The sequence below is a fragment of the Styela clava genome, chromosome 1, assembly GCF_964204865.1.
Source record: "Styela clava chromosome 1, kaStyClav1.hap1.2, whole genome shotgun sequence".
Lineage (NCBI taxonomy): Eukaryota > Metazoa > Chordata > Ascidiacea > Stolidobranchia > Styelidae > Styela > Styela clava.
The window spans coordinates 14,653,350-14,676,925 of NC_135250.1; the positions used below are offsets into that span (position 1 = coordinate 14,653,350).

A 23,576-nucleotide genomic window follows, 5' to 3' on the forward strand; every position below is an offset into this window, starting at 1 on the left:
TTGCGACGCCCTATCAATATTGAAAAGACGCACTTGGGCGTCGCAACGCCCAGTTTATGAACCACGGTTTTACATAATCAATGCTATCTGTTAGGTAATTGGACGCCTAAGGCGTGGGTGTTATCTACCAGCGCTTAAAATTCAACAGCGTTGTGACAAAAGCGCTTCTTATTTCCTATTGTTCGCTACCACTGAAAAATCAGCTTTTACATCGGGCGGGTATTCTAGCACCGGCCCTTATTTATTTTTATGTTCTGTTCACACGGGCCGACGGGCGGGTATTTAAACAAGATCGGGCGGTAAAACGAGCATATACGGTATATTCAATACAGCACACTATACAGATCGAGTGACAATTGTCTCGCTTCAGAGAAACCCATTTTTCGATGATCAGACACCCCTTCTTTGGGAGATGCTTGGACATTATTGTCTATCAATAAAATACAGTATAATGAAGTTGCGCAAAATAAAGTTGGTACGGTAAATGCTAGATAGTAAAGTTGGAAAACATAAAAATGGTGCAATAGCGAGTCTTTGTCGTGAGGTGTTTATTGCCATCTTTTTATTCTGAATAAGTCTGGTGAGAGTGAGACTAACGTGTTTGGTGTCTGCCGCTTTTACGGGTTCTTTTGAGAGCAAGCGCAAGTATAATCAAATTAGAAAAATTTTGATGCCAGAGAAAACGCTCGTTTTTCATTGATAAATTAGAAACCAGAAATATAAAAATTCACGCCGAATGCTGTTATCAGATCATTCTGGATTTGTTAGACTATTCTATACTGCCCATCTCTATTTACAGTGACCCAGGATCTTTAATCGCAGGTCCCGGAGTATGTGCACCAAGATAGCGCACAGTCTGAACGTAGTATGTGTACCAGGTTAGGGTTCAGGTTGTGCTCCATACATACTATATTGGTGCATATACTTTGGGAGTGCCCTTTAATCTAATAACGTTAAATAGACTATCGAAATATTTTCCTGAATATTAAAGTCAACGAATAGTCTATTATTTTCATATTAATATTAATCGAATGGACATCATATGGTATATTATTTATTTAGTCTATCATTAGGTATTATATTGTTCATTCTGAAATTATTAAATAGCCCAATCTACGTTGTGGACCCTGTCCAAAAAAATATTGCCGGAGTCTCTTGCAGCGAGAAAAAACGTATTTATTGTTGAGGAAATGAAGGTTTCTGATAGGAATATAGACCGCGAAGGAGATAATTACACATCTCGGTCTTCTTGTATATTTCGTGGAATTGAATATGTGGTCTCGGCCAATACGACTAACAATGGACGAACATTGGTTATTGAGGTTGAAGATAAACTAACTGCTGATCAATGGAGAGGAAAATTCGATTCAACATGTCAGTCAGTTTGATTTTATATTCAGTGGCTTGTTCATAAAATCCATTAGACCAGTGGTTCCCAAACTTTTTAGAGTTTGGTCACATTATTTATTACCACAGCTCATGGCGACCTATTTAACTTTCATAAATTAATAAAACATAACGCAGAACACAGCAATGGCTAATCATTGCAAAACTACTGTGTTTCCTTGAAAATAAGACCTGGCCTGAAAATAAGACCTAATTTGAATTTTTAAAATGATTTTAAATAAACCTTACCCTTAAAATAAATTTAAAATGTGTGGGAGAGGAAAGGTTCAATGACCCGAGGTAAGGTGGAAATAACACCACTATTCAAGATTGTGTGATGTCACAATCACAATTATGATATTTGTCACTTGATTTTTGTATAGTAAATACAAATAGAAACAATGGATGTCGGTTTTTATATAATTTTTATTGGAAAATCTTGTGATTTTCTACAATGTAATTTTATTTTTGATAAATGGACACCAAAGACCTCTTCCAAAAAAAAAACCATAGTGTTATTCTTCAAAAAAAAATAAATCTAAATCCTGTCTAAATTTCGGGGAAATACGTTGAGAAGTGCTGTACAGGGTACAAAACTGCTATGCGTAAAAAAGCCACATGGTCATTCTTTGTGTAGCAAATTTGTGTTCCACTGGGGAGATAGTAAAAAGGAAATTTTCACAGATTAGAATTTAAATTCAATTTAATTTTTTTTTTTTAAAAGATTTATGTAATCGAGTCGCCATCGATCCTAATAACCAGTATAATTAATCAAAGCTTTCTGCATCTTTTCACGTAACACTAAGATTCCTTTTGCGACCCACCAGTGGGTCGCCGCGACCCACAGTTTGGGAGCCGCTGCATCAGACATATTTGTGAACTCAGTATTTGCATATCCAGTAATGATTTGCATATTTGGTTTTGACCAGTTTGAAAATCAAGATGTAGTAGATTCATCCCCACCTATATATATATTATAATATGAAAATCTAGAATTTCACTTTCAGATATTGAAGATCTGGCCAGAAAAACAGGGAATTTCAAACAATTTCCTGTATTTGTTTCCATGCTTGAAAGTGCTTTAGAAAAGGTGGGTTATGATCATTTTTATGAACATGTACGAAAGGTTTCAGATTTTGAGAGAATTTGCACAAAGTAAGGCCACACACAAACTCGAGGTAAAGGGGACTCATCTTTGACAAAGTTGCAGGCAATCACTAAAATGCCTTCTATAAGATTCATATCGAAAAACTTTCACTGGTTTACATAACACATCATGTTATTTGAAAAAATAAGGCTCGTAAGAGTATGGTTTCTGACGGTATTGCCAAACCATGGGCAGTGCATAAATTCATATAATGAGGCCATATTGATAAAAGTTTTGCCAACAATAGTCTGGAATGAAGAGGGAATTTCTTGGTCTGTGATGTCAATACTTGATATTATGAACGAAGTTTGTTTTTGTTTTGAGAGAAATTATTTCTATATTGGCCACTGTTTGGCATCCACAAGATTTTCTACTTTAATTATTTGAAACTGGTTGGAAAAATGATTAAATGTGAGAACTGTGAACTGTGTTTGTATATTTTGACAGAACAGTGATTCTGTTGTGCTTGATCTTTTGACATATTCTGACCTGGAACTGTTGCGAAATCGTAAAGTTGGAACCACAGCAAAACCTCTTCCAAACGCTCAAACACTTGCTCAACAAAATAAAAGATATCTTATTCTTATATACTCAGTAGAATTTGATAGGTGAGTTTGATACTACATACTGTTTGATACTGTCATTTCAATGCGAATAATTTAACATAAAAATTGAAGAATTTACTAACTTTATATATAGCATTGGACTGAATTTCATCATATTTCAACTAAACTTTATTTCATACCATATTTTCAACTATACTTGATATTTACAAAATCCTTTGGCACATCTTCATTCAACAGGGCTACATTTCTCATGTAGGACGAAAATACAGAATTACGATGAATAACTTTTAATGTTTGATATTTTTTAGGATACATTATCCTCTGCCTCTTCCTTATCAAGGAAAACCAGATCCAGTACATTTACAAAATCTTGTTCGCCAATTAAATGACGAAATCAGAAAATTAAAAACAGCACAGATGGGATTGCAAGATGAAGACTATGAACAGCTAAAGGAAGAGTAAGTGATAAAAATGGCGAAAACAAAGCCACTTACCATTGACATTTTATCTGCTTCAAAAAGTTAATAAATGTTTATTAAGATGTCAAGTTGAGATTGTCAACCAATATTGGTTGATGGCAGCTTAAGCAGGTCTAATTGTCAATGCCATCAGATTAACCTTTTTAAAAGAAAAAAAAAGCTGAATACTGAAATAATTTTGTTTTTCATGTAGAATTGCCTATTTTTAGCTTAGTAAACATGTTTACTGTCTCCCATCATATATAGATAAGGTAGTGTGTGGCCTTCCCTTCATATTTCTCTTTAGTGAGAGGACTTGTGTTATGAAGATTAAATAGTATGGTGTCCAGGTCTGGTCATTTTGTAGAATGAATAGCTATGCATTTATATGTCATTGGCGCATGTACTTGACTGGTGGAGATTGCACCAACTACCCTGTGTTCATAATTTCATTGGAAAGAACATAGTTTGATTCTGTTTTTTTAGGTATGAAATAACTTTACAAGAGAAAAATCAGTTGGAGATGGAGCTTGAAAATTTGAAACTACAAGTGAAAGATAGTACAAATGTTGCTGTTTCTAAAGAGGTGAGGTTTATTTTCATTCACTAATCTCCAAGCAACATCATTTCAAGCAACGCCTAGCCTGAAATTATAAAAATCACCTACAACTGCTGCTATAGTTAGTGTTTGATACTCCAATTTGCAGTGAAATAAAATCAAAAAGTCTGGTAAAATTTATGTGCTTTATAAAACTTTAGGCTGAACTTTGATAAATTGGACTCAATGATATATAGTCGAACAGATTCTAAAAGAATTTGACATAGAGTCAAAAGATTCTTCCAATTTTTTTCCCAACAAAAGCAGTCACCTTAACAACACTATCGATTTAGCGTATGCAATCATGTGGTTTCATAGTGAACTTAGATTTATTCAGTTTTTGCATGTGTGTCTACAGGTGCGGATTTTGAAAAAAGTTGTTCAGAATTTGGAACTTGAAATGGTAAAGGAGAAGAATCGTTATCAACGACAAATGACAAAGAAAACTGCTGAAGTGAAGCGTCTAACATGTGATGTATAATGCATTGTTGTTATTTATTATAAACGCACAGAAAGCGGGTACTGGTACTTTTTGTGTTAAACAGTTGTATAAATTAAATCATACTATTATTTATTATGTTATTGTGATATATTAATTCATAAATTTTTGTGAGTCAGAAAAGGCAGATGACCGTCGCTCATTTAAATTCATCAAGTGGTATAACCAAATCTTTTGCTTTCCATTTGTCTCAACCAATTTCAGATCAGAGCTTATAAATATGTGTATTTCTCTGTTGCTCTGTGATTGATATTCAAGTGTTCAATTTTGGTTTCACAAGGGTTGCTCAAAGCATGACCACATTTTTCAAGTGAAGATTGAATTTTGTAATTTCCCTTTGCTACAGAAAAAATTATGAAGGAGTGATTATTTCTCAGATGTCCTTGTCAATGTATATGTAATTTTTTTTTAAATATTCTTTAATGTTTTAGTTACAAGACGTTCGAGCAAAAGAAAGAACTTTACAAATAAGAGTGAAGAGTTTGACAAATGAGTTAGCGATGTATAAAAGAACGTATGTATTTTAAAATGTCATGTTCTAATTGGGGCTCTGTGAATTGCAAAAAAAACTCGCGTTTTGACTTGGAGAAAATAGAGTTTTGAAATCATTCATTTAAATTCAAATTTTAAAATCATTAGATTGAATTATTCAGATTTTCATTAATGGCGATATCATCTTATTGGAATGCTTATAGATAAACTTTTTGTATCATGCTGTATACTTGCCGATATTCTGCCATCTGTGAACAAATTTTTCCCAACCTTTTTATACAATAGTAAGGATTTGAGCCCTCAAATAAAGTCTAAAGCTTATTGCAAGCAATCACTGACAAGTGACATAGGATCCATACATAGATTTTTTCTTCTGACGGAGATTTCTGTAAACAGTTCATGCAACAGGCACTAATCTAGTAGAACATAGAAAAAATCTTCTATGAGATAAATGAATTCGCATATTATTGGAGATAACTAGTTCAAAGCTGGTTTTATATATATGAGTATGACTTTTTTGAATTCAGTCATAGAAGTTAATAGTCGCAGGGGCACCAGCACATATCATTGATTTGTATGGGTGAAGTATCCATTTCAATGATAAACCATACTCTCATTGAGGTTTGCATAGCAATTGACTCAGTTCATACATTCAGTATCATATCTTTTGAATTTGATACAAAATACATAATATAAAATAAAAGATTCTTTGAATGACCGTAATTTGTCTTGGACAAAACTTTCTGGGGCCTACTTGTGGTTAGGCCAACTCTTTTTTCCAACAAGTAACACAAATTTCTGAAACGAAGAATTCGGCTGGTTTACAACTTTTTTTTATTCATTAGGAGAACTCCCTTGGTTTCTGGAAAAACAACGAATAGTGCCAGTCGTCATTCAAGGGGCATCTCACGCCTTGCAGACCGATCATCATCATCGTTCAATAGATCTGGTTCAAGATTAAGGTCACAGTCTCGAGACAGGTCTCAGTCTCGCTCAGTACTGCGTGAAAGGTCATTATCAAGAGAGAGAAGGTGATACTTTTACTCTGTTTTAATAAGATTGAATATATAATATGAGGGCTTATTTATTAAGGCACAATCCGAAAAGACTGTTTGAAAAAACAAGGTAAATGCATTCTTTTGCTATTCAACTAGGCCTTCTTAGATTACTGGGGAGGCATTGATTTTGTTAATATTGATATTCCGTAACAAGAAGCCAAAGCTTGTGGGAATACCCAATATTTCCCTGACCTTTGTACATTAAATACATATTTATTTTACGGTTATAACTAGGGATGGGCAACATGGAATACCAAAACCGGAGGATTCGAATCCCAAAGTATTCGAATCCAACAGGATCCGATAACAGGATTTCGGGTTTCTATATATCAATTAAAGACGAGCGTTTTTCTCGCGTGGAAATCTCTCTCGTTTAAATAGACTTGCGTCTGCTCGGAAATAACCCGTAAAATCGGTAAACTTCAAACACTGTAATCTCAATCGGCGTATTTTGGACAAGAAGTCGTGAAGTACACCTTACGACGAAGACCTGTTATTGCACCATTTTTTGCGTTTTCCTGCTTTGCTATCTAGCTAGGGTTTAATGATTATTTGTGCCGACTTGCTGGCGATATTCCGATAATCTGATTGCAACAATCTTCAATTGTTTACAGGCGTGACTTGCTTCATTTTACATTACTGTAAATGATTTTTCGCGACCGGCGAGTTTCCCCCAGAAAATGATGCATGTAAACCAAAAGCCAGGCGTGAAATGTTATCACATTACTCGCGATCAATTTAAATCAAATAATATTTAGGAATAATTTTATTACTTTTATTACACCAGTTTCCAAAATACAAAGTTATATCGCAAAACACGATGATCTGTCGAATTTAAATTTCACTCTCAAAAGATTACATATCTTTCGGTCCGTTTCTATCGTTCAAGATAGACGCACGTTTGATCAAGTGTCTGTAGTTAGTAATTTTATTCGCCGATAAATTTAAAAAAAGATGCCACATCTGTCGAAAATAGTTACGTATTGAGTTTGAGTAGGGCCAAGTCTGGGTAGATAATGATATGTAACAATAATAATAATAAACGAATTCGTCTTTAGATGATATTAACTAATACCTAACTACGAAATCGTGTTTACGGGAACCTTGTTTTGCACGTCTTTATCGCACAGAATAAAAAGTTGATTTTAATTGATAGTGGTTAAATTTAATATTTTACACCGGTCGCATAGGTTGCAGTGGCCACACGCTGGTCCTGCATCCAATTAATTCTCAGCGGGTGTGTTTTAGTACACTCGACACTCCAACATTAATAATGATTTAATGCTGTTTAATATCTATTTTTTGTATTCAACCGTTTACTATTAAAGCGTTTGAAGCGTGTCTTAATTTAGCATATCAGTATTTAGAGATTGTGATAAAAGGACAGATAAGGTTTGCCTATTCTACCTTTGTACCAGTGAGAAAGTGGTTTTATCTTACTGATCGACCTAGAAGAAATGTGGACTGTTCAGCTTGAAAAACCCTCATTTCTTTGCTATATATATTTTTTTAATTTCAGTGTTTGACCTATTGTATTGAGCTCCTCAAATTATTGACAATAATGTTTCATTGCATGAAATGATACCAGGGGCGTAGCCAGAAATTTTCAAAGGAGGGGGGTTCTGAAATTTATATTTGCCAAGTTTGATCGAAACAGCTAGAGGGTCCGGCTGAACGCCGAAAAAGGTGTGTTTTCGTGAGTCTTGGTGCTTGGGGATCTAAAAAGCGTTTCAAGCTACGAAAAATTGATATGTATGATACAGAAAGATGCTTTCATTTTTTTTACATTTTATAAAGGGGGGTTCTGACCCCCAAAACCACTCCCCTGAACGATACCATAGTGGTTTTTCATGTAGGAATAAGTGGATGAGCCAAAATTAACAAACTTTTTCATGATTAAATTTTTTACTAGTCTGTGTGCAATATTTAAATAAGAATTGGTAAAAATACATATCTTATTGATACTATTTACTTTAAATGACACTTTTTGGCATTTTTTATCTGAATTCAGTTTCAGTTCACTTGATAACTAGGACTGAGATATGTTCCTTATGCTGTAGTAGTCAATGTTTCTTTCTAGTTTATCAAGAAATCGAAGTAGGACACCAACACCTCGTTTCGACCCAACTTCGTATATTAAAGAACAGAAAAGGAAACAAAAAGAATCTCAAGAAAAACAGTGAGTAGATGATGTTATTTTATTATAGTCTTCTCTTATGAATTTTGGGTTCAAGAATCAGCATCAAATCCCAGAATTTCCAGAAAAAAATCTGCAGCAATTTTTAGTATTAGTAATTATTGTCCGAAATAAGTGAATTTATTAGCGTAATATTCAATGAAATTAATATTTGGGAAAATCAAGGATATTATTTTGTTTCTATTTGTCTTCTACAGGAAGCGGAAAATCATGCATAATTTCACTCCTGGTTCTGGAGAGTCACATAGAGGTAGAGCAAGAGCAAGACAAAACGCTATTGCTATTTCAAGGCGTTCATCTTCAAGAGATGGAAATTTAGGTTCTATATTACGAGATAGGAGTTCATCCATTGAAAGCAGAAGATCGTCAAATGGGTCGATAACAAGATCAAGACAAAGGTTAGGAAATTTATGATGTCTTACTTTATGACCAAATCGTAATGTCTGGCATGAGCAGACATGTTCAGACTTTTTACACTAAAATTATGATGTACTATCTGAGCCCAAACAATGGACTGGATGCTATCTGGTTTAACTCAGGATTTAATAAATGGACCATGTATAATTATTTTATTCAACTTATGAACTTATGTTTTATAAAACTGAATGTTATAAACATTTTCTATTTACTTATATCGGCCATAGTGACAAAACAAAGCAGTTGAGAATTGTTCCTAGAATTTATTGACAATGCTGTTGTACATAGACAATTATTTGATATGTTCTGAAACAGACTAGAAGGCTAGAATATTGTTAGAAAACTTGGAATTTCATCGAAATAACGGCCTGCTATGCTTTAAGTATATGCTATAAATATGACCATGGTTTTAGTGATATCAAGTTACACTAGGTCTAAGATAAATATGATTACTTTCAAACCAATCTGTCTATGTCCACCCATGATTTACAAACTTTTGTAAGAAAATATCTTGGGATATGTATGGAATTAAAGTATATAGCTAAAGCAAAGAATCAAAAGGTTTATGTGACTGAATAATTATGAAATCACCTTGTTGGACTATTCAATTTTTGTATTTTTATAGTTTGAAATATAATATATGCCTCTCTGAACATTGCCTGTGGCTTCTCAGAAGGTTACAAAACCTATGCACCAGTCGTATTCGCTGTCAAACTTAAATGTTTAATATTGCAGTTTATATGTAAGCATTCCTTTCAGAAATTTTTTATCTATTTTTTTATTCGAAGATAAAAAATGATAAGTACCTGTTGACAGAACCATTAGAAGAGATGGTTCGTATTTTTTTGAACTTGACATCATATTTTTTTAAAGTAATGTTTTATTTTAATTCACTAGGTGCATGGTTGCATGGGATGAAACGCCTGAACGTGATGATCCAAGACCTATGCGAAAAAGATCTAGTACACCTGACCCAAAAAGATACAACACTGCTAGATCTACCAGGGAAGAGCAAGAATATGACGATAATATGGCAGAGATTGATGCCAGACTTATTGCATTGCAACAATACATGCAGGACCTAGGTGCAGTCAAATCATAATCATAATACTTTGAGTCGCAATATAGGAATTTATTCAATATTTCCTTTTTAAGTTGTTCTTCAAAATCTATAAAATATGAACTATGAAAAATAGTCTTGTTTATTTTTGAAATCTTCTGGATGCATTGACAACAAATAACCGAATGAATTGAATTTAAGCAGTTGCAATGTTGCCTTCTGGACAACAAAGAGTTGAGTGTTGTCGACAAAACGTACCTGAAAATAAGCTGCAGGAATTACATAAACAACTTATGTTAAAAAATACTCCCCTATCGGCCGAATGTGCCCATTTTGTGTAGGCCAAAAGTTCATGAAGTTTGTTTTAATGCCCTCCCTCTTGTATGCAGGGAAACGAATATAAAAATTTGTGTCTAAGAAAAGTTGTGTTGTTTTGTGAATGATTTTGATATTTGGTGTGTGGATAATGTCCATGCACTAGTTTTTACTTAACGTTTGTGTGTCTTTAATATAAACCGATGCTATTTTTATAATAAATATCGACTAGCTCAATTTTTGAATGCTTGGTGTCCCAAAATTCAGTATATTCATAATTGTATGTCCCAATCTCCTCCATATGTCCGGTTATTTTAAACTTCTTTAACGGGTGCCATGTAATTCATAATGTGAAAGAAAAAGAAAGAGGTTGGTTGTTACGTCGCCTAATAGAAGTGCTTGTGGGGATTTTCTGCAATTTACATATCGTGTGGTGTTTCACAAGGTTCAATTGTTGGTCCAACATTGTTTCGAACTTTCGTCAATCACATAGTAGATGCCTCAATATTTTTCGCCGATGACATCGGTGCGACACCTCCTCCCGTGATATAAGAGAATGAGACGACCTTGTTTTGTGAAAAAGTGTCTTCCTATTTATCCAGATGGAGAAGAAATTATAACCTTATCGGCATAGTAAATGCCTCCATACTTTTTTGCTGATAACACCAGTGGGACATCTTCTGTAGTATTGAGGAATGAGAGGACCTTGTCTTGTGAGATAAGCCTTCATATTTATCTAGATGAAGAATAAATTAAGCTTAATCGTTTGACGGAACACGTCCCGCGCAAAGATATACACAAACATATTTTGATGTTTCCAGGATCGTTTGCATCATATTTCATCGATTGTAGTTCATGCCTCTCGATTCTCATCAAAAACTCACACTTCATCTCAAGAGTTAAAACTACATTTTCACAATAGTCAATCAAGTTCACCACTAGAAAAATTAGGAATTACAATGATACCTCGGTAGTCGAGCTTATTCGTTCAGGATTGGTGTTCGAGTACCGAAACTTTTTTGCCATAACAAAAAATGGAAATTATTTTAGATTTATCTTACGCATTCCATAATACGCAATATATTAACAAAAGGAAAGAAGGTTTTACATATTTATCCCGGGGGCGCAGAAAAGCGGGATAAGACGGATTAATCATATGGCAAACCACGGCCCCTCGTCCGGTTACCAGTCCATGCCGGGTACGGGATTAGTAAGCCGGTTATTGGACACGGAGTGGGCTCATGGATCGTTTTGTTATTACGTTATGTTGTTGCTCTTGTTGGTATTTTTCTTCTTTTCACCGTATGAGCAAATGTCTTTTTTTCGTTAACTACAGGATTGATTGCTTTGATATTTTCATTAGTTTAATATTGTGTTTTTCGTCTATCACTTTTATTTATCTTATATATTTATTTTTATTTATTCAAAACTTTCTGCGGGCTCTATGTGATTCGTTTTTCACTTTCAAATTGGGTGTGATGACTTCTTGAAAATGAATACAAATTGTTGTAGCGGTTCTTCGACCAGCTACGCGAAAGTCGGAAGTTTTTTGATGATAAACGGTAAGGTAGACGACTGCTGCTTCGCTTTAGAGTATCGCTCCCTTTTCTCTGTTTTCAGGTGCATGGACTTGATGTGAAGGAAACCGTAACCGACCAGCGGTTACGTCAACTACCGTAAGGTGGCGGTTAGTCCAACAATCCTCTCGCACATGATTATCACCCACGAAATTCCAACCTGCGTATCCGCCCAGGGTAATCAGAGGTGCGATTCTATGGAATTCTCTTTTTTGTGTGTGCGATGACGGTCATCAAAAATTTTTGCATCTTGCTTATTGACAAATGTCACGAAGTAAACAAGGAAGTTGATGCTCGGGGAAAGGTCCATTGTGACAGATTGCACCCATACTATTTCGTTTTGGTCTTCGTGTCCACACATTTAAGCATTGCTCTCTTGTTGAATGGTCAAATACAAATAGCAGCCGCGGTTCGGGTGGAGATATCTCAATCGGGTGTTCGAGTACCGCAGCTTTTTTGACTGGAATTTTTTGGTCGACTACCGAATTGTCGTTCGACCACAGAGATATCACTGAAAACTCCTGAATCTTGACTTATTTGAAATCATTTTCAAAATTCAGGCTAGGTATTATTTTCAGAGTAGGTCTTATTTTCGGGGAAACACGGTAGTTGCATATTTTTCGACAGAATTCGCAATTTTTGGTTACCATTGTAAATCTTAAATTAATGTCATAAAATTTTCTGTGAAAATGTATTGCTACATATTAATTCAGTTAGTGTTATTGTGAATTAAACTTACGAGATAAAAATACGTTGAAGCCATGAAAGCTAAGAAAAACTACACTGATTTCTAGATTGGGCATTGTTGGAAAGGTGATAAAGTGGTTTAGGATACAAACAAACTCAAAACTATGACAGTAAATTCTGTGTACGGACACTATAAAAACAATTAACAGGAAAAACACTAACAACACGTGAATTAGTCTGTAGCCTGATTGATATGGCCAGCATTGTTAAAACAGTATAAACACAGACAACAAAAGTATGCCATTAAATGAATGTTCAAAAGCGTTGCGCAATGGTATGGTCATATCAAGTTACACTACAAAATTTTACGCATCTATACCGTAGTTGAATTCTCATTTAACATTCAAGTATGATTTCTAATAATAGCATTTGCAGTATCTGCTGACAGTCGCATTTCAATTCCATACTCTTCTTCATATTCCTGATTTATTATCTTTCGATTTTGTTATGATGTCTGTATGTTGCAATATCCTTTTCTTATTTCATTACTTGCTTGTTGATATTCCTTCAGTGCTGGCTCATTATCATCATTTTCGTCCTTCTGCACCGCCGAAAAATACGGCCGCATCCGATGACTACCAAACGCGACTATTTTGTGAACCATGTTTATGGAATACTCTCATTGCCACGGTCCGTTTCTTTATTTCTCTCTAGTTTTATTTATACGTCTTGCTTTCACCTCGTTTATGGTCACATTATTAAGTGTAAACTTGTTTAAACGGATTTATTGAATGTGTACTATGCTCCCAGTCACCAAAATAAATTGCATAATATTTAATACGTATTTTGCATTTTGTTGACAAATTATGGACTTTCTCTCACGGACGGGACGGCCCGTAGGCTAATACGGTATAGGCCGCGAGCCGAGGCCATTTATCTTTCAGTTTCGTAGCGCACATCAGGTAACTACCTGAAAATGATTTTAAAATGTTCCTTAGAAATTTAGTAACAAATATTGCCTTGTTCCCACTTCCAAAAGTTGCACGTTTTACAGAAAAGACGCTTTTACTACAATAAATATGTGTTACCATCTGTCCTATTTTCTCTGCTTTTCCGGTATCATGGGCCAATGAACGCAGACTTCTGCAAGACGTAACAGTCAAGTTAGTCAGCTGTAGGTGGATCCCCAGTGGTCGGATGAATATCAGATGTACTACAACTGCTCGCTTTTGCGTTGAGTAGCCTTTCCATAGTTTTTTTCAGTTACCGGTAATATTAGTTCAGTTATTCTAAGGAGGTGTTGAAAAGTACCGTATAGGTAAGATATCAAACACTTGCATATCCTTACCATAAATAGCAATTTTAGTTGAGCACTAGCTCATAAGACGTTGTTAAATAGGTACGGTGCGGTAACTCCAAGGAAGGCTAGACCTAGAATAATATGTCACAAACAACGATATTTTCTGGCTTGCATGAAATGTTTATGATTAATTTAATGACTCTTCTTGACTATTCAGCAGACTTATACTACTATATACAGATATAGGCCACAGCATATTTGGAAATAGAAATGAATGGCTGTTTCTGTAATGCACGGTTGTGTGAAAGAGAAGAAAATCAATTTTACTAATGTCGGTTGGTCTAAATCTAAATTCATAGAGTCGACAAGAACCTGGGAAGCAATGATAAGTTATGCCGGAGTGGAAAGAAAGGTACCGGTAGCATTGGAAACGATTGAGAGGTGAGAAATCAAGTTGTAGACAAACAGTTGATGTTTTAAAATATAGTCTATAGTCCATACTCATACTGTCATAGGACATTTCAGACTGTGATATATCAAAATTTAGTGTAGATATAGTCTAGTACCGGTAATGGTATGCAAACACTGCTGGACTGTAGTACATGCAATGAGCATATATACGCTCATTTAGTACATCAGATAAAATGCATTATGTATTCAAGGTATTAGTTAGTATTTAGGGGTATTTTTAAACTCATGCTGCTCCAAATATTATTTTCTTCCTCATTTTAGATACTGTACTACAAAAGAAAACGGCAATGTTCCACCAATCCGACCTAACGCAGGCTCTGATCCCTGCTGCTATCAGTGCTATAAAATGGATTAAACAAGAAGTCTTGAAGCTTAAAGGTATATGAGAATCATAATAGTTGCAAACAGCTTAGATGGGCTATTCATATTGAAATACTTTAGCACTTTTCTGCAATTGGAACTGCCCATCAAATTCATGTTGGAGACTTCATTGAGATTTTCAATTCATTTTTTTCCCTCGACTATGAAGATCTTTTGAAGTTAACGAGGCATTAATAAATAAAGCTGAGGAATTTGAAGAGGATATGAAGAATGTAAATGATACCAGGGCACGTCTATTTAACACTGTCAAACATAAGGATTATACTCTCCACCCAACAATGATTCACTGAAGAAGCATGTGGCCCTCAAATCAGTTCTTGAGTTGGCAAACTGCAAGTGTAAGAAAAATAGTCAAAATAATTTATGAAAGTGTGCCAAAATCAACTTAAATTGCACAGATTTTTGTTTTTGTATTGACTGCAAAAATCACAGTACACTTATAGAGGAAAAGTCGATTTTTGAGATAGTGGATTTCGAAAACAATTCGGAAGAAAGTGAATTAGATATTACTGTTGATTTAATAAGTATCATTTATTTGTTTTGTTTTTCGGACATTTGTTAGTGTCGTAGTCCTGTTTCTAGAAATATTATTGCCTTTGTTCAAATACATAACCACATAAACTAAAAAAAGATTAATAGTAAATTGTAATATTTCTGTTCACTATGTTATGTACATTATGTTAATTTTCTTGACTTTTGCGGTAAATTTCTAAGTGAGAAATAACTGATTTATTTGTGTTTTCGTGCTCACGATGTTAATTTGTGACTTCATTGCTTAAAAATAAACACGTTTGATAGCTTCTATAAAACGGATGTAGCTTTTTATGCTGTTCTTGTTGTAAACTGCTTGTGGTTATTACATAAAATTTATTTATGTGAATCAGCGTTGTTGGTGTCGCTGCTTTCGAGGTCACTCCCGATTCCTGTCACACAATTAAAGTATTTTTTGTTGTTGGTTACATGTATGCCATATTTTTCGTAATCTACCTAATAAATTATGATTGACTGAGGAAGTCCGATTTTGGTCAGGCAAAACATTACAGGAATACATTTGTGTTAGTGTGCTGTAGGGCTCTCGAATTGCATAGTTCTTATGTATGTGTTGTAAACTTATGGTTATTGAATTTCCGGGAACCTGTTATATTCAATTTCGCACTAGAATTGTGGAACAAGCTGTAATGCGTTCATTATGTTCGTTTTCACACAAAACTGAAGAATTTATTTAGTTACCAGATGTGCGCTACGAAACTCATTTTCTGGGCGTTTTCATGGCTTCGTCTCACGGCCCATATCCGTGGTAAGGATCTACAAGTGTTTAATAACTTACTTATACATTTTTCAACAACGTCTTAGCATAACTTAACTAATAATAACTAAACAGGGCTATGGAAAGCCTGCCCAACTCAGCGCATTCGCACTAGAATTGTGGAACAAGCTGTAATGCGTTCATTATGTTCGTTTTCACACAAAACTGAAGAATTTATTTAGTTACCATATGTGCGCTACGAAACTCATTTTTTGGGCGTTTTCATGGCTTCGTCTCACGGCCCATATCCGTGGTAAGGATCTACAAGTGTTTAATAACTTACTTATACATTTTTCAACAACGTCTTAGCATAACTTAACTAATAATAACTAAACAGGGCTATGGAAAGCCTGCCCAACTCAGCGCAAGGTCAAGCAGTAATAACTAATATTCATCCGCTCGCTAACAGCTGGTTTAATTCAATTGTTACGTCATGCTGAAGTTATTGTTCCTTGCCGAAAATGTAGAGAATATAGGACAGATCGTAGCACATATTTCTTGTAGTAAAAGCGTCTTTTCCGTAAAACGTGCAACTTTTGGAAGTGAGAACAAGGCAATATTTGTTACTGAATTTTTAAGGAACATTTTAAAATCATTTTTAGGTAACCTTTGTTTCAGAATACCGAAACACTGCTCAATCCTAGCTCTGGTGTGGATGTGCGCCTTGTTGTAGCGATTTTCTTTGCCACTTGTAGGGTTTAGGAGAGGGGTAAACAAATATGGTTTACAAGGGTAGCCATTATCCCCCAACAAATATCCATCAACTTCATTTCTCTCTAATTTATCGTGGATGATGCTGTTGGCAAAAATCCTAGAGTCATGAGTGGATCCAGGCCATCTTGCCACAATATTAGTAATCACTCGGTTGGCATCGCAAATCGCCTGTACATTTATGGAAAAATACCCTTTTCTGTTACGAAACACCTCTGCATCTTCACCCCCTGGCGACTGAATTGACACGTGCGTGCAGTCAATCGCCCCAATGACAGATGGAAAGCCAGCCACATTGAAAAAATTTTGCTTAACTTTGGAAAGATCTTGACCCAAAAAATCAATAAATTTACGTTTCTGCTTGGCAAAACAAGTCGCAACTCTATGGATAGATCTCCGAGCAGTATGTCGACTCATTCCCATCAGGTCGCCATCTGTCATCTGAAAATGACCACAAGCGAAAAAACGCAGTGCGGTGAGAAGTTGAAGAATTGGTGGGAGGGAATGCTTGCGGACAACCATTCCAGTATCATTTTTTATAATATCGAGTAAAATAAGCACGCTGTCTTTCGAAAACCTGTACCGTTGTGTAAACTCATTCTCGTTAAGTAATTGGAATGGGTCTTGTACGTCTCTCAAATATGACCTTGAAATCACTTGTCTCTCCTCGCCTAATTCCTCACTGTCTATCATTTCCAAAATATCAATTACGTCCATTTTGTACAATTATAATTTTATTTTGCTCTTACGTCTACAACACAGAACATGAATAAAAATAAAAGAAACACCGACATGGACCACGAGAAAAAGGCTTGTGCCTGTTCACTCACACAAGTGAAAAAACATTACTAAACTGAATTAGTAAAAATAATGCAATAGAGATAGATGTAGATAGATAGTTTATTTCGAAAACTCCATAACAAACCTAAATTAAAAATGGAGAATTCTGGAGGGCAAGCAAAACCTACAAAAAAGTTTAAAACATGAAGTATCTCATGTGCCTGCCCACCAGCACGCACACAAAAACACAAGCCCAATTAAATGAGGCTTGGGCCAAACTTAACAAACAAAATACACGATAGTAATAAACTTTCGGGCTGTTGTACTCTCTTTCAACAATTACGTTGATAATGACCAATACCTACAACCTCATGCAAAGATAATGTGGGGAGTGGAATGTAATAAATTTGCGACGATAGTCATACTCATGAAGCCATGAAAGCTTTAAGAAAAACCAAGCCATGAAAAACTACACTGATTGCTAGATTGGGCATTGCGGAAAAGGTGATAAGTGGTTTAATATACAAACAAACGCAAAACCATGGCGGCAAATTCGGTGTGCGGACACTCATAAAAGCAATTATTAGGAAAAACACTAATCACACGTGAGCAGGTCTGTAGCCTAATTGATACATTGACGTGGCCAACATTGTTAAAACAGTACCGGTATACACACAGAGAGAACAAATCAAAAATATGCCACTAAATGAATGTTTAAAAATGTTACACTGTAAGTTACACTGCAAACTATTTACACATATATAGTTGAATACTCAGTATTCAAGCGGAATTTCGAGAAATAGCAGTATATCATACTCTGTCACAAAATAAAATATCTGAATCAATCCCTGATGTATTCATCTTTCGATTCTTTTATGATGTCCGTATGTTGCCTTTATGCTGCCATATAATTTCATATTTCGGCCTTTACTTGTTGATATTCCTTAAGTGCTGGTTCATTGTTGTCAATCTAATCTTTCTGCGCCGTTCAAAAATGCGACGCGACCGCACCCGACGACTGCCAAACACAAACTTTAAATCCAATCTTTTATCCATAAACTTCTTTAATTCCGGTGGATAGGCCTTGATCATGTTGATATCACGAGATACAAATCTAATAGTAAATACCGAAACACACAGCGCGTAGCATTCTCAGTCCAACAGCATTGATTGATCTTTCATCTAACAGGGCAACAAAAACACGTCCGACCCAGACGGCAGTCTGGCGAAGTAACATTCATGGGCGATTTTATATCGTTTATATTTAAACGCAGGTTTGCATGTCTTACAGGTTTTAGGATCGCGCCTGCCTGAAGTACAGACCTTCTTTATACCTATTTTAGCGCGATCTGTTCTGTAGCTGAAAAAAACACTCCTTAATCGGCTCTCTTCAGCTGTAGCAAAGCGACTATATAACCTCTTTGGGTCGCAGACGACAGTTCACGAAGCCATCACCATGGAAATACAGGGTCAAAGAGCAACATGCCACGACGTTTCGGTGAAATGCCTCGTGGCGTCCGACTTAAACTAGGATTAGTTAAGTAACCGCTAAACTAGGTTTTTGATCTCCGGTTAACTTTCGAAGTTAAACCGAGTTTAACTAATCCGAGATTAGTCTTAATCTAGGTTTAAATTAAGTGAGGTTTTTGATCTCCACCCTAAATTTCTAAGGAACATTTTAAAATCATTTTCAGGTAGTTACCTGATGTGCGCTACGAAACTCACTTTCAAGGCGTTTTTCAGGGCCTCGGCTCGCGGCCTAGTAGTGAACCTGTTCCTTGACGGCCAGCAAGATGAGTCATTCGTTCAAAAGAAATCAGTGTCAGAGAATCTTTGAACAGTTGTGGCAAATTACTTTCACACAATCAAGTGGAAATCTACTATAAAAAAATATGTAACAAACTGTTTGCAGTCTTGAAATAGCAGTTTATTTCCACAAGTTACAAAATAGGCAAAATGGGATCTTGACAGCACATCTTAGGAAGGGTTGGCGCAAATTATCTTAAGTTATTGTCAAAAATTATAGAGCTTGAAGCATAGTTCGAAATTAGGACATATTGACAAATGGCCAGGGGTTGGGGACTGGGAGTGGGATGGAACTCAACTCGTGTCAAGTCAAATGCCAATAATACTGCAATTGTTTATTAGGTATTTTTATTGAGATATCAAAAGGCCTCAACAGATTTTGAAATATTTGTTTTTTCATGCTGCTGAGGTAAAGTTCCATACTGTGGGAGAGATAATACTTTTCGATTAAGTTCTCTTATTTTAGTGTCCTGTTTTTGCAAGTCCAAGCCCAACTCTAAAACTTTACGATGAAGTTCTAATTGATTTTTTTCTATTCTTTGAAGAATATTCTCTTCTGCTTCCACTTTTTTACGTTCAGTCGCTGCTGAAATTGACTGTTGCATCAGAATTGCCAACAACCCAATAATGAATGTGAAAGTGTTCGCAACTATTTCGGCACCAAGTTCAATTGCTGCTTCTTCAGACATCTGTGACGACTTTTCAATTTGTTCCTTCGTCCGACGAATTCCTTGTGTCCAGAGTCTGGTTCTCACAGACTGTTTGTTATAATCTGAATCAAGCATGAAAAGATTTATTGGATGGCTGTTTTATTTATAAATTTCGCATAACAAAAATAGATAAAAACTGATAAATATTGCAATGGCCTTGTGTGAAAATCTAATAACGAGAAAAAAATGGCAGGAGGCATCAGAATATATTCAAATAAGAATATTTGATTTTGAATACAGCCAATATTATTCAAGTTGGATTTATTTAACTACTGGCTGTAAAGTACATTTATTAATGAAGATTATGTAATAGATAAGGTAAGCACGAGGTCACATTATTTTTAATTAACAGCGGAAACCACATTATCAAAAACGGGACAGGTGTCAATGTAACACAATTAATAAAAGAGTTCATTCTAAAACAAAGAATGGTGGACATAGCACATGTCATGATTATATGGATTAGTTAAAATATACATTGTATATATCAAATAAACTGCAATTCATTGAAAACAAACCACACTGAAGTTCAGGGGCCCGGAGACAGTGATGATATTCATCTTTTATATTTACGGTATGTGAGTGAGCATTTTTCAATATTTCTTCTACACCTCCAGAATAATCAAAAAATTTCACCCTAAAACCAGCATAAGAAAACTTCTGATCAGATTAGCTCGGAAATAATAATCTACTCACAATGAGCTAAAGGTATAAACACAGAATCCTTTAAAAATCCACGTTTTCTTACATTTCTCTTCAGTGAATCAACCATTGGTTTTGTAACCACTTTAAATAACAAAGGGAGTGCCTTAGCCAAAGGCACACCTAACACCATGCCTAAATAACTACCAAGAAGCTTCTAAACAAAACATCAAAAGTAGTAAAGTTTGGTAATAATTAGCCACGCAAGGGTTCAGGCGGATAGAGGATTATATCAACTACCATAGAAAATAATAGTCTGTTTGCATTATATTTCAATATATTACTTTGTATGAGCACGGAGATGAATATTGACCAACAATTATGAAGGTATGTAAAATGCCAATATATTTGTAGCAAGTTCGTCGAATTGGTTTTGCAATCAAGTTCACATCACAGTTAAAAATCTTAGGTTCAATTCCACCTTCCCACCTCCGAGTGTAATAAATTGGGTAGGCAAAGTCAGTGTCAGAGTAAAAAGAATATAAGAAAAGTATCATTGATTATAGTTTGCGTTCTGACATACTGATTATTACAAATTCAGAAAGTGACATCCCTATTAAAGGAAAACTTCAAACACAATAGTACACACAAAACTAAATATTCTTACATTTTGCCATTGGTATAAATACTGTATCCTTCCAAAATGGGCTTTTTGTGACATTTTTTTTCAAGACATTCACAATTGGCTTCGAAAACGCCTTAAAAGCTTCTGGTATAAATTTAGCTAGTGGTATTCCAAGAACCATAATAAGTTACGGTAAACACATTAACAACTTGAAGATAGGTTTCTGAAAAATATCACCAAAACAAAAAATATGAGCTGACAAATGAAAAAACATGAGGTAATTAATTTTTACATTACCATTTCAGCAGAGATATAGTGATTTTGTTCAGAAAAATAATGATGATGGACATAAGAGATTCAACTACAATATTAAAAGCATCTTTCATTACACATAATCAAGGTATTGACATATTTCAATTCAGTTGCAAGTGTTCTGTTTGATAATTAAGATTCAGTGAGTTAATTTTATCCAAAAAAAATGGATCTAAAAATAAATCTTTTTTTGGTAAGCATCTATTGAAATGAACATCATAAATAGTTTTTAAAGCTAATTTTGCAGCATCTGATTCAGCTTTGATAACAGTCTCCCCACCAGACTCTGCCAACAGATTCTGTTCACAAAATAAACCAACAAACACAACAGGCAGCACTGAAGTGATACCTGCTTTCTTTGTCAATCGAACTTCTGGTGGAGGTAATCCTCGAATTTTCAATTCTAGTTTCAAGTGTTTCATTGGATCTTGGGGCTTCCAAATATCATGTACAATATCTTTATTGTTCAAATTAATAATAACAAAGTCATATAAAAATCTTGCTGCTGCTATTTTCCCATCAGGATTCTGTAATATGGCTGTGTTTACAGCAAAAAATGCTCGAGTCAATGAAGTAGTAGTTAGTGGAAAAAATTGAGATTGGATCAAGTCACCAAAACCCAAATTTTTGGCCAGATATGACAAGAGTGTTTCTGACATCAAGTAACTTACAATACTGTTAGCACACTCCTTGCCTAATTCAGGAAATGCATATTTTACAAATAGGGTAATGAAGTCTCGTGTGAATACCTCTCCAGTGTTTGCCATTTCTACATTATTACCAGCTTCATTTGATACTCCGCCTTCATTTTCCAAATCAACAGGCATTGGTTCCGTTAATGCCGCTTTTAATGCTTCTGCATGAACATGAATGCCCAATCGGTGCACAAATGCATGCAACTCAGCACTATAGTTCCAATTCAATTGGTCGGACCGACGCCGAGGTTCTTCTGGACCTTCAATTTCAGCTTTGCGTTTCAGCAACAATAACCATTGATGTTTCCAAATGGGAGGTGTATACTTGAGTTCAGGGGCTTGCTGAAGATGTTTGTTGCCAACAATGACTGATTTTGCCTTTTCTTTAAGAGCTTGTCCACTATGCATTTGTATGTTGAAAGTACAAGGAAGTCTGCATTTCTGAAGTCTTTTACACATCAATGAAGGCTGCGACCAAATTCTTAGCTGCTGAAGCATGACAGACATTGTCTATATTCAAACAATATCACTTCTTGATGTGGATTCCGGAGCAGCAAGTAAGCTTGAGATGATGAAATTTTTCACAACAATGGTGCAAGTCTTGTATTGCTTTTTGACACCGCGATTCTTGGTAAGAATTCTTTACCAAACAGTTCTGAATTTCACATGCGAATCGAATACAAGGATCCTTTTTTGGCATTACCAAGGATTTAGTCTTAAATCAGAAAATATTTAATTATTGAGGCTATCTACAGATCTATGTACATATCTCAGTGTCTGTATAAGTGCAATGTCTGTGAAAAATAGTGCAAATATGTACGGTCAGACGGTAGTTAATACCAAAATTCCAAACTGCAATCATTTTATTTCGGTTCTCTGATATAAACAACACAAAAAGTAACCATACAAGCAAAATACAGAGTCTACCTGGAAGGTGAGCCTAACTTAAAAAACCCACCAAAAAATATACATACAGACATAAGAGTGAACGTGATTCAGAATCGGGCAATACTTTCAATGCAATTTAAAATGAGGAAACACAAAATAACTAACAGTAAATATAAGAACAAGGGAAATGTACTTTTAAAAATATGTGACACAAACTCAGGATCTTTATTACATAATACACACATTTCATTTCCAGCTACTCTTTTGATTTCTGGTTTGGTTTTAAAGGTAAAATATCCCATCATAACTTATAGTTGAATGTTTTTACATAATTTGCCAAAATTTTATTGTGAATACTATTGCAAGTTACACCGAGATTGAAATTGTGGATAATGACAAGTCTTTCCCCATTAATACTTTTTATAACTTTATAATAAATAATTCTATATTTACCAATTTTGATATCAGACAAATTTTAAATATAAGTTTTCA

The 23,576-nt window shown here is 35.0% G+C and overlaps 3 protein-coding genes and 1 long non-coding RNA gene across 6 annotated transcripts; 2 read left to right on the forward strand and 2 right to left on the reverse strand.

Annotated features, from left to right (window-relative positions):
- Positions 1 to 1,042: 1,042 nt before the first annotated feature.
- Positions 1,043 to 10,430, forward strand: LOC120325401 (centrosomal protein CCDC61-like). Of its 2 annotated transcripts, none has more exons than XR_005567333.2 (11): positions 1,043 to 1,374; positions 2,394 to 2,476; positions 2,981 to 3,141; positions 3,408 to 3,557; positions 4,044 to 4,143; positions 4,514 to 4,630; positions 5,086 to 5,168; positions 5,992 to 6,177; positions 8,268 to 8,383; positions 8,599 to 8,799; positions 9,716 to 9,854. XR_005567333.2 is itself a non-coding variant. In XM_039391502.2 (11 exons), the coding sequence occupies exons 1-11, from the start codon at positions 1,191 to 1,193 to the stop codon at positions 9,918 to 9,920; spliced, it is 1,569 nt and encodes a 522-aa protein (XP_039247436.2). In that variant the 5' UTR covers positions 1,044 to 1,190; the 3' UTR covers positions 9,921 to 10,430. The 2 variants fall into 2 exon arrangements, 1 of the variants encoding a protein (XP_039247436.2); XM_039391502.2 differs by having other exon boundaries at positions 1,044 to 1,374; positions 8,285 to 8,383; positions 9,716 to 10,430.
- A 2,938-nt stretch (positions 10,431 to 13,368) lies between these two features.
- LOC144420688 (uncharacterized) lies at positions 13,369 to 15,990 on the forward strand. The gene is made up of 2 exons (XR_013474718.1): positions 13,369 to 14,198; positions 14,490 to 15,990. It is a non-coding gene; the product is annotated as an uncharacterized LOC144420688 (long non-coding RNA).
- A 3,184-nt stretch (positions 15,991 to 19,174) lies between these two features.
- On the reverse strand, positions 19,175 to 21,370 carry LOC120325405 (optic atrophy 3 protein homolog). Of its 2 annotated transcripts, XM_039391504.2 has the most exons (3): positions 21,232 to 21,367; positions 20,619 to 20,781; positions 19,175 to 19,984 (listed from the first exon to the last, which is right to left on the reverse strand). In XM_039391504.2, exons 1-3 carry the CDS (start codon positions 21,283 to 21,285, stop codon positions 19,572 to 19,574), a joined length of 630 nt encoding a protein of 209 aa, XP_039247438.1. In that variant the 5' UTR covers positions 21,286 to 21,367; the 3' UTR covers positions 19,175 to 19,571. The 2 variants fall into 2 exon arrangements, with proteins under 2 accessions (XP_039247438.1, XP_039247439.1); XM_039391505.2 differs by lacking the exon at positions 20,619 to 20,781 and having other exon boundaries at positions 21,232 to 21,370.
- Positions 21,371 to 21,409: 39 nt separating this feature from the next.
- Positions 21,410 to 22,851, reverse strand: LOC120325404 (large ribosomal subunit protein mL44-like). The gene has a single exon (XM_039391503.2). The coding sequence runs from the start codon at positions 22,701 to 22,703 to the stop codon at positions 21,603 to 21,605; it is 1,101 nt and encodes a 366-aa protein (XP_039247437.2). The 5' UTR covers positions 22,704 to 22,851; the 3' UTR covers positions 21,410 to 21,602.
- Positions 22,852 to 23,576: the final 725 nt, after the last annotated feature.

What these genes read in the sequence shown, in the direction of transcription:
- LOC120325401 (XM_039391502.2), top strand. Translation starts at nt 1,191, where the DNA reads ATGAAGGTTTCTGATAGGAATATAGACCGCGAAGGAGATAATTACACA. An exon ending in TTGAAAGTGCTTTAGAAAAG is followed by an intron (nt 2,477 to 2,980) that starts GTGGGTTATGAT and finishes ATATTTTGACAG; the next exon opens with AACAGTGATTCTGTTGTGCT. An exon ending in TATGAACAGCTAAAGGAAGA is followed by an intron (nt 3,558 to 4,043) that starts GTAAGTGATAAA and finishes CTGTTTTTTTAG; the next exon opens with GTATGAAATAACTTTACAAG.
- LOC120325405 (XM_039391504.2), bottom strand. Translation starts at nt 21,285, where the DNA reads ATGTCACAAAAAGCCCATTTTGGAAGGATACAGTATTTATACCAATGG. An exon ending in ATTTATACCAATGGCAAAAT is followed by an intron (nt 20,782 to 21,231) that starts GTAAGAATATTT and finishes TGTTTTGTTTAG; the next exon opens with AAGCTTCTTGGTAGTTATTT. An exon ending in GTTTATACCTTTAGCTCATT is followed by an intron (nt 19,985 to 20,618) that starts GTGAGTAGATTA and finishes TGCTTGATTCAG; the next exon opens with ATTATAACAAACAGTCTGTG.
- LOC120325404 (XM_039391503.2), bottom strand. Translation starts at nt 22,703, where the DNA reads ATGTCTGTCATGCTTCAGCAGCTAAGAATTTGGTCGCAGCCTTCATTG.